The sequence below is a fragment of the Anarrhichthys ocellatus genome, unplaced genomic scaffold (genome assembly GCF_004355925.1).
Source record: "Anarrhichthys ocellatus isolate YVR2014 unplaced genomic scaffold, GSC_Weel_1.0 scaffold26, whole genome shotgun sequence".
NCBI classification, from domain to species: domain Eukaryota; kingdom Metazoa; phylum Chordata; class Actinopteri; order Perciformes; family Anarhichadidae; genus Anarrhichthys; species Anarrhichthys ocellatus.
This window is the reverse complement of record NW_022280056.1, coordinates 3,394,925-3,405,480: the sequence shown is the minus strand read 5'-3', so window position 1 is coordinate 3,405,480 and position 10,556 is coordinate 3,394,925. Positions and strand designations below refer to the sequence as shown.

Genomic DNA, 10,556 nt, shown 5'->3' with positions numbered 1-10,556 from the left:
TGTTTCCAGTTTCCATGTTTTAGCGGCTGTAATGCAAAAACAAAGACCACCCAACCCACAGTGGGTTTATCCAGTCTGTCAGCAGTGTTTCTGAGGAACTTATCTTGGAAACAAAGTGTATAATACAGCCTGTCAAAGGGAACACACTGGGTTTTCTTTGCCACATTCAGTGAGAACAATATACCATAAGGAGGGAGAAAGGTGTGTGTGTGTGTGTGTGTGTGTGTGTGAGGTGGAAAAAAACGTGTTGCTGTACACTTTATTGGTGAATTGCCTGGACTGAAATGAATGTGGATTAGTCCTTTTCTCATATGTTATTATAAATCTAAGGGATCCAGACAGACTGTGTGCATGCATGTTTGTTGAGGAAAAGTGTACGTCTTTATGCATGTGTCCAAGTGTTCCTGTTTATATTCATTTTATATCTGCGTGCCCGTCACATCTATTTGCGCTTCCTGAGCACCAGGTACATGAGGCCGCTGATGAGAGTCATGGGGAAGCTGATCCAGGCCAGGATGTAGGAGGAGCCGTAGGAGCCCTCCCGGAGACTCGCCACATGGAAGCTCTTGTTCTGAGCCGTGTAGACGGACGCAGCGATCATAACACACAGAGCTGAGAGGAGGAGAGAGGAGGATGGAAATTACACTCGATAGCCGAGGAAGGAATTTCATTTCTAACTATGAAATATTGCAGCCAGTCTGGTGCCACTTAAAGGAATAGTTTGACACAGATGATCACATTGATGCCACGCTCTAATCTGCCGCTTCAATATAAATCTACAGCCAGCTGCAGGTTAGCTTAGCTTAGCACAAAGACTGGAAGCAGGGGGAAACGACTAGCCTGTCTCTGTCCAAAGGTGACGCAGACTCGGTTTAACAGTCAGCTCCAGTTTGAGAGGGCTGTCCTATTGAGAGCTTTCCCCACAGCAAACTGTGCATTGCTGAGGTAGATCACATTGCTGTAAAACTGAGATCTGTAATTTCTTCAAACGAATAGTGTACAATGAAACAGTATTTCTTCAGACGTAGTTGACGTCAATAAAGTGAACAATATGTTCCATTTCAAGTCTTTTGGTCAGTCGATGACTTTCCTCTGGATAAAAACTAAATACCAAGACAATGAGAGTATGCTATTTTTCCATCAATGTGTGGAAAGTTAAAGTTTAAAGGGTTTACCCAACACTCAGAACGCTGGGAATCAACTTGGTCCTGATCTAAAAATAAATGCACATCAAGTGTGAATACAACTCAAGTACACTTCGTTTAAAAGAAAAGACGTTCCCGAGTTTGGGGACTTTTGCTGATGTTGAATTGTGAAGTTTGAAGTATCGTCCCGAGCCCCGCGTATGCTCTCAAGTCACAGGCTAAAATGTCACATTCTAGGTTATCCAACCTCAAAAATGTCTGGACATGAATCTTACCACAACAACCACACTGCACTGGAAACAGCATTCACAAAAGCTGCAGTGAAAAGTTACGTGTGTGAGTGTGTGTGTGTGTGTGTGTGTGTGTGTGTGTTACTCACAGGCCAGCAGCTCGATAATAGCAGTGAAAACAAATCTATCTCCCTGTTGGAGCTTAAAGAGTTGAAGGATGAAGACGAAGAAGCTGACACAACATAAAATGGTGGCCAGAATCATAGTAGCCTGGACGGTCTGCAGAAAGGCTGAGGAGATAGGAGAAAGAAGGTTGTTACATACACAAATGCAACACTTACAGTACGCACGCTACATAGCTACACACCGTCTCACCTGCATCAACAGTGTGGCTGTTCTCCACAGGATAGCAGGTGGAGTTACAGGAGTACCACAGGTCGGCGTAGATCACATCGAGTCCCACTGGCGACACCACCCACCAGGCCTACAGCGGGGAGGGACACGTAGATGGTTAAAATGACGGACATGTCCCATGCTGCGTTGCGTGATCGTTCTTGGTTGGTACTCACGTTGTGAATGGTTGCAACAAAGAGGAGGATGGCTGCGGCCACGTGGAAGAGGAGGATGAAGGCTAAGATGATCAACATGGCTGCCCTTAAATATCTCACAGGTTGCTTCTGCGGCTGTCTGCGTTGCTCACTGGCTAATTGTCAATGTGCAATGCTTGTGTGTTTATGCTGGTTTGCAGGCTGATAGTCGGGGACGGATCGAGGTCCTTCACGTGCAAGGGATCTGTCGGGAGCGACATATATGCAATACTTTAATAACACAAACATATACAGGAAAGATGAATCCCATGTGTGTCCTCAGCATATATCAAACACACAGGTCACCGGCATCACCAAATGTTTGTAAAAACCTGTACAGATACCGACAGCATATTTATATTCACCAATTTGACTTTTCTGGATTCACTTTAAGTAAATGATTCTAAAGGAAAATAACTAAATTTGTGCTGTTTTATTAATTTGAGTTTTGATTTAGCTTCGAAGGGCAAGATAAGAAAAATAAAAGTAATAAGTAAATCTGTCTTTAGACAGTTTTAACATTTTTGCTGCATTATTTGTGACCTTAAAAAAAAAAAAAGAAGCATACTGTATATGCAGTCTTCATTATTGTATTGAGAAGGAAAGGAACTGAGAGAAGGAAATAGCATAAACAACTGTGATGCAGGGTTAATGAAACATTATATTATCTGTAGTCTCGACGTCTTCCCTCAAATTACAGAAAATCCTGCTGAGATGTGAGATGAAGCATGTATGTTGCGTTTCTATGCCAATGTGTGTGTGTGTGTGTTTGAGAGTGTGTACGTGAGCCCAGTGTGTGGGAGCGTAGTGTTTACTCTGCAGTGATTGAAGGCCTTAACCCCGACTACGACTTGTTGATGGTAACGAGGAGCTGACTGTTTACATCTTGAAATGGGCAGTCTGTGCTCTGTCAGTGTAGACCAGGATAGAATGTGCTATGTTAGCATACATGCAATTTCATCCATGATAAAAATGATGCATAAGAGGTCAAGGGTCACTGTATATGAACCAAAGACACTTAAGGTCTGATTTTTGCAGCTTGACCTTGGTAGTTGTAGCATTAAAACACAGAGGGTTCAGGAATGTATGGCTTCAGACAACACTGTTGACAGTCATAACAGGTGTGTGTGTGTGTGTGTGTGTGTGTGTGTGTGTGTGCCTCCGCTTAAGATATGATCATCTACTGAGGCCTTGATTTTGTTTGTGCACTTTTCCATTTCTGAACTGTGTTAAGAAACAAGTAATAAACCGACGACAACTGCTAATGTTACTCTTTCCGTCGGGATATCTAGTATTTTTGTTCATGTTTTTTTTGTGTCGCTTTTGTGTTTTTGTTCACATATACTACGATGAATTGGCATGAGGGAAAGAAAGTCCCTTAAAAAATATCCAAAACATTCAGAAACCCACTAGTTTGTTAGTCCAGGAAACAGGTTTGCTCAGCATGTAAAATGCTTTGTCAGCATCCTTCTGTTTAACATTCATAATCGCACATAACAAGATTCTGAAGTCTGGAATATATTTATTTTTTCCGACACAACGTTTCCAGCACTGCTTTGATGGCTGCTGTACAAGTTCATACAAACGCAGTAAAGACTTCATCTCTGCCACGCTTCCAGTCTTCTCCCCGTACGCTGTACACATCAAACTCAGACTAACCACCCTGTGAGCATAATGCACGAAAAATTACATGAGTTTGATTTGATTTCAGCAAGTGCCTGAACTGCCACCAAAGACGTTCAGAAGCTGCGGCAGGCAGAGACACAAACATGTTTAAAAGCATGCGAGTGTACACACACACACACACACACACACACACGAGGAATTAGCTCTCTCCGCCAAAATGGAGTTGCAGTGAAAACAGCCTCTCCCCGCCGACAGGAAGCAGGCCATAGTGTTTGTGTGTGTGCATGTGGCCGCGGGGTGCACCAGAGGATATAGGTCTAAGTTGGGAGAGGATGGGGGGGAAATTGTCAGCAAATCAATTATTGAGTTATGACCAAAACATATCTTGTGTGGGCACAGTGACCTTTGAACTTCAGTTCATCTTTGAGTCCAATTGGATGTTTGTACCAAATTTGAAGAGATTAGCTCAAGGCGTTCCCGTGATGAACGGGAACAGGTCGCACGGACGGACGGACAACCAGAGGTATAAAATGGTCTTAAAATGACATTAATAGTGTTTATTGTAGTAATTTCTGGGACAATATAGGTCACACTGGATGGAAATGTGAGACGCAGCCTTATTTTTAGGAACTGGCAACGGCTTGTTGGAGAACTGACTTTTGGAGCTTTGGAGTTCTGCAAATTCCCAGAAAATTGGTCTATTATAACAATTCCTAATCACCGTGTCTCCAGGGTGGCCCATCAGAGATTAGGTTTGACTTTAAAGAACGATGACACTGCAGAGTGAGAAGAAGGAAAATGGAGGGGACGGACGGAGGTGGAAAGACAGACGAGACAAAGACCAACAATTCAATTTACTACATTCGCTGCAAAGCATCTCTCTGGTATTTGAGTCTAATCTGCAGGAACATTCTTTGGAGCAACAAGTAATCGTAATCACACACACACACACACACACACACACGCACACACCCATCTGCAGCTGTTTTCTCGTCTCAGTGGGGAGAAGATGATGGGAGGAGTGAGGGAGGAAGAGAGGGAGGAGACAGCAAGAGAAGGAAGGGAACCCCATTGGAGGGAAAAGCGAAAAACAAAAACAAGAGAGTAAACACACAAACTACACAAAACCACAAATGTATAGCCTGCCAAGACAATCACAGAAATGAGAGAGCCTCTGACACAGTTCAGATAATTAAAGTAATTAGAGTATGGAGGTTGCAAACCGGACACAAAACAAGTTGCGGGGTCTTCAGGAATTTTTTTAATTGTTCCTTCATGCGTTTCATTTCATGCTGTGTGGAGACGAAGAGAGTATAAATATATCGGGGAAGATGCCAATCGTGGAAACTGCTGATCAGTCATGTTAAACGTTCGCTACGTCAGAATTTATCCGGCAAAGGCGTTTCCATAATTCATTTAGAGCATCAACTCTTCTTCTACAAAGGATTTCTATGGGATCTTGCTGTTTCATACAGATTTCCTAAATGAGATACTTCAAAATGCGCATAAAAATAAGTTTATGGAACAGGGCTTGTAATGATCATATACAAGGGTAATTATCCAAAAACTACAATTAAGCTGATTTATTGCCGTCTATACTTGTGATTTCTCTCTTACACCTTCCAAAAATAAAGCCAACAACGGAAAACTTGTTCATAATAGTGATACACTCACTCTTTTTTTGGCTGACATAAAACACACACACACACATGCACGGAGCACTTATCCACATGCATGCTTTGTACATTGTGGTATGTACAACACAGATATTTCACGCCTTATCTGTCACAATAGACGTGTGCACACACTGAGGCGTACTTCCCTCAGCTGTGGCATGTCAATCAGCACAACAAAGTGACGAACTCGTCCCAGTAAGAGATAATCACCATCCATCACTCAGGAAGGTAACCTGCTAAACTTGAGGCTTGTGTTTTTTGAGCTTTTAAAAAGTGAGTTTTTTTTCTGCTTTACGAAGATAAAAGAAAGACACCAAAGCCGAACTCTTTTACACCACGTAAGCTTATTATCCTGTGTTTTGTTTGTTCTTGATGTCGCAGTTGTCCTTGTTGCTTCACTTTCACAAACTCCGTCACATGGCTAACTAGATACAAAAAACATGTAACAAAAACAAAGAAGATAACGATACTGCAGCGTTGTGTAATCACGTGATAGATTCTGTCAGACTCCAGCCACCTCGACTGACAATCCGGCTGCCATTCCTCCTCTCCACTCAGCCTTATAATAGGAGGCTGGGGGACTCGGTGCAAGTGTGTGCGTCGACCGGTTCCCTTGCCTGGTGGAAAATGCTGACTTTTAATGTCCTTTTTTTTTTTTTAAACTCTTTTCATAAAACACAAAGCCACAGACTTAACTGGGCCTCTCTCTCTCTCTCTCTCTCTCTGAAGAGGAAAGGCAATGAAGGCTTCCAGTGGAGCCCTCTGGCCCCTTATGAGGTCGTACAATTGAGAGTCAATATGCAACATTTCCTTCTCCAAACCCGCCTCATTTTTCACGAGCCCTTATAATATGTTCATCGCACCGGTTTAAACTAATGCAACATTTTTAACTGACACCTCGCTTTGTATTTTATTCCATGAGGTCAAAACAGTGGGGGAAAAAAAAAAAATCGAACAAAACAGATTTTATTTTACTGAATAATGAGTTCATATTCTTTTATAGGTTGAGTTGAAGCACTCTTTTGTCTTTGCAAATGCGTTGATAGAATATAGATACTCTGTTAGTAAAAAACTGTTCTATAGGGAACAATAATAAAAGCAACAATTTGCAGCAACGGCCCAGGAAAGTGTCCGATCTGTCCCTTTTAGATGGATCATTTGCTCAGTAGTTCTTAAGTGTGTTGTGTGTTGACACTGAGCCAACACAAACACACACCATCCGTTGATGATGGCGGTGAGGTGCGGTCAAAAGCTCTGGAAAAAGGCCTGCAAGTGCACCTGGAGTTGAGACTCAATTTCTCAAAAAGTCAAGAATGAAACCTCATGTTTATTTTTGCTTTTTGTTTCCCCCAGACATGGCCTTACAGTGTTTAAATTGCATTCCTTTGGGGTAAAGGGAACAACTGTGTGTGTGTGTGTGTGTGTGTGTGTGTGTGTGTGTGTGTGTGTGTGTACACAGCAACAATAGCCAAGCAAAGCCTTATTTTTAGAGAAAACACAAAAGGCACATCTTCCCTGGAGTGAAGCCAGTGACCAAACCTGTAGACCCACAAGCTCGGCTGTACATACACAGTTTGGTTTAAACCTTAAACTTTATTACAATTGTCATATACATGTCGGTACATACATGATATTTGACCTCTGCATTTAACCCATGCTAAGCATTTAGGAGCAGTGGGCCGCTGTGAAGCAGAAGGACACTTCGACATGCGGACAGGAGGAGTTTTAAGATGCATGAGGAGTCATCTAAGTGGCAGTGGAGCAAGAATTATAATTATAACCAGATTGCCCAGTGCGACGGCTATAATCCTTTACACTATGGATTTACAGGAGCCTTTTAAAAACAAGGACTGGCTGCCCGAGCGCCCTGAAACAATGGCAGCCTTGTGAAGCAAAGTGCAAAACTGAATGAAAGCGGTGGAGACAACTTTCTATTTGCACGTCTTTACCACTAGGAAGCCAAATATTTGACAATTTGGCTTGCGGGTGTCACCGGAGGATAAGCCATAGTGGCTGCGTCCCAATAGAGAGCTGCAGGGATGAGTCCTTAAATCTGTATAAGCGAGTCATTTTGCTCGTCTTGAAGTCAATCGTTTTTTTTTGATTGTTTTAGGATAGGTAACTGAAATAAGGTCTTATCTTCTCCAGCATGAGTCTTTCAGACTTTGCCGTCCTCACGATAAGCTGTACTACAGGCTCATCGCTAACAGTATCACAAACTCCAGTTTATAATTCACATGCTACGTTGCTAACAGTTAGCATGTAATGTTTGGCTGGAGCTGAAAACCAAACATTAGGTTCATCATCCTGAAATCCCACATGTGGGGCATTTTGTGAAGCTGATCATTTTATCAGGACATTCACTTTCTTCCTCATATCCACACTCTAAACACGTCAAGAGTGGATCGTCCTTGCTAAAGGGGGTATGGTCGAAATTCAGCATTTGGAAAATTGATTATAAAGTGCAAACAAATGATGCATTCACAGCGCTCATTCATAATGGTCATGAGACTGTTTTATTACTGATAACACAAGCCTAATAACTTGACATTCCCATGATATTTTCTTAGAACTCATAATCTGTCAGTCCTTCTAAATTATTCATATCAAGTTATAAAACATTGGCTTTAGTAAATACTAAATATTTGAGCTATATATGCTTGTTGAATACCGGGAGAGAAGGGAGAATCGTTCTGCACAATGAAGCCTATATTGGTTGCAAAGCAGTACGGTGTGTGCGCGCGCGCGCGCGCGCGTGCGTGCGTGCGTGTGTGTGTGTGTGTGTGTGTGTGTACGACATGCCACCTTCAGGAATCAGAAATTTAACTAAATGACAAATGTGCACACCGACACACAACGGTTTTCCTGCTGGGTTTAAACTTTAAAAAGACTTCCCTCTGATGCAGGAATTCTTTCATGTTGGACACCAACATGCTTTGTTAGGTGTGTGTGTGTGTGTGTGTTTATAGGTTTTCACACACATTCCTAAAGTGGCAGTGCTGAGTAATGACTCTTCCCTTTTCCTTCTCTTCTACTCAGTCACTTCACACTTGTTCCCTGATAGTTTTCATCTATCAGCGCCTTTTTAAAAACCTCGCAGCCATCTAGAATCTGGTGGGGGGGGGAAGCTACCACAGTACATCCTGCACGTTTTAACTGCCATTCATTCAGCTGTTTGTTTGTGGTTGTCTAACACATTAGTATGTTTGGTGACTGCGGGGCTCAATAAACTAAATTAAAAGCTGAGAGAAGGGACGGAAAGATGGTATAATTAAGACTGGCTTTCTATTCATTCTTCAGTTATATTTTATCAAGTATTGATTTTTGTTTCATAACTTCAAGGTGTCCAAATGACAATTCATAACTGCATGTCAACAGGGGGGATTTGTTTCTAATAGATTGTTGCATATTATAGCTATGCCTTCACACTTCATGTGACATCGAATCTCCAGATCATCGCCATAATGGCAGAGATGTCCTCAGACATGCAGACATGGCCTGATGAGGATCTCCATTTCTGCAGCCCAGTATGAAAAAACCTGGACCGAGTTCAACCACAAGAGGGCGCCACCCTGACGGGTGAATCCAACCGTAATCACCTGCCTCAGCAAAAGTAAGACTCAAATCAACAATGCGGCGGTATCATAGTGCAATAACGCACTTACAAGGGACCTGAACAGATTTTAAACGTATGATCATCTGATGCTGTTCAGTTATATAACACGCTTAGGCTACACTGTACACTTTTTAATACAATTCAAACACTATCAAAACACAATGATTTCAATGCGACATGGTTATACGCCCAAGTTCATGGTTCAGTAGTAATGTGGCGTTACCTTATGTGCAAGCTTGCCGAGCCAAAGCAGGCGCACCATATCCAGAGAACAGTCTAATGTCTATTATTCCACAGACACACTTAAAGTACCTATGACACACGCGCGCACACTTCCTGCTCCCTGTGAAACAAATAGCAGTTTACCTCGAAACACACGCGGCTCATTCACAGCACTCAGACACACGCACACGCACATTGACGGCTGACAACGCCCCTTTCATTTCCAATGTCTGAGACCTGGAGCCACGATCCGTTTAAAAAAAACAAAATAAGGTAACAACGACTCCTTAAAACTGATCTGTGATGAAACTAAATACACCTGCTCTGCGCTTTAAATAGCCTGAAAATATCGAGGCAGAGCACCAATTATTTTAGAAATATTTTAGGCTTTAAATATTCCACAGCAGTAAATAAGGACAGTTGGGCTAAAACTCACCAGAAGACACTTTAATAGTGTAATTGGTATATTAAAGAGGCATATCGCGGCCACATGGAATTTAAATGGGACTTGAATCCCGTAGAGAAGGTTCCGAGCATTCAAACAATATGCAAACTAATAAAACGCAGTTTACTCACCGGGTTTTGGTCCGAGAATGAAGCAAAGAGTGTGGAGTTCCAGATGTGACTGTGTGTGAATGTTAGAAGGGAAATCAGGGAACAATAAATTGGGAGAACAAAAAGCCTCCAAACGTGACGAAACGGCAGCTGGAGCTGAGCTAGTCTCCCCCCAAAAAGTTTGTTCTATGCGCACGTTCTCTGGACAGGCTGTCGTGAGCGCGCGAGGGAGGGCTGGAGCTGGGTGTGGTTTGGGATTTAACATAATGGGAGGTGTGTGTGTGTGTGTGTGTGTGTGTGTGTGTGTGTGTGTGTATGTGTGTGTGTGTGCGTGACACATGAATGGATTGGTGACAGGAGTTTAGGCCTCGCCTAGGGGGAAAAGTAGCTATAAAAAAATAATGATGGCGGTCGGAGAGGAAGTCAAAAGGAAGTTTAAAAGTCTGTGTTTCCTCACATGGCAGACAGACTGAGCAGGAGACAAGAAAACAAACCGCCGAGGTCAGACGAAAGGAAATTAAGAGGATGAAATGGGATGAAAAATCATGAATGGTTGGAAAGAATGGTGAAAAGGACCAAGAGGGGACGCATGGATAAAAGAGAAATGGAGAAGTGAAAAGGAACAATGAATATGAGGTTTTGCACATACTTGTCATGATTTTAGCTATATTCCCCTTTTTCCACATTTCCATTGGTATTACAGATCCAAGAAGAGTAGTACTTTTCCTGTATTTGTATAACCATTGACTTCTTAATTTGCTTTTTTTATCACCTGGGAATACTTTTTTTATTGTTGTGGTGTTTCTGCAACGCCTAGAACAGCACTGAGAGGTCAGTTTGGATTCTCCGCTCTTAAAGTCTGTGTTTCTCTAGATGGCACTCTTTTCTTGGCTGCTATC

The 10,556-nt window shown here is 42.4% G+C and overlaps 1 protein-coding gene across 2 annotated transcripts; it reads right to left on the bottom strand.

Moving 5' to 3' along the window:
• Window positions 1-214: 214 nt before the first annotated feature.
• Window positions 215-9,881, bottom strand: emp2 (epithelial membrane protein 2). Of its 2 annotated transcripts, none has more exons than XM_031862308.1 (5): window positions 9,104-9,881; window positions 1,945-2,167; window positions 1,751-1,859; window positions 1,525-1,665; window positions 215-612 (listed from the first exon to the last, which is right to left on the bottom strand). In XM_031862308.1, the coding sequence occupies exons 2-5, from the start codon at window positions 2,020-2,022 to the stop codon at window positions 443-445; spliced, it is 498 nt and encodes a 165-aa protein (XP_031718168.1). In that variant the 5' UTR covers window positions 2,023-2,167; window positions 9,104-9,881; the 3' UTR covers window positions 215-442. The 2 variants fall into 2 exon arrangements, with proteins under 2 accessions (XP_031718168.1, XP_031718167.1); XM_031862307.1 differs by having other exon boundaries at window positions 9,679-9,881.
• Window positions 9,882-10,556: the final 675 nt, after the last annotated feature.

Coding starts and splice junctions, on each gene's coding strand:
- emp2 (XM_031862308.1), bottom strand. CDS start 2,022: ATGTTGATCATCTTAGCCTTCATCCTCCTCTTCCACGTGGCCGCAGCC. Junction 1,666..1,750: donor CAGCCACACTGTTGATGCAG/GTGAGACGGTGT, acceptor CTATCTCCTCAG/CCTTTCTGCAGACCGTCCAG. Junction 613..1,524: donor TATTATCGAGCTGCTGGCCT/GTGAGTAACACA, acceptor TCCTCCTCTCAG/CTCTGTGTGTTATGATCGCT.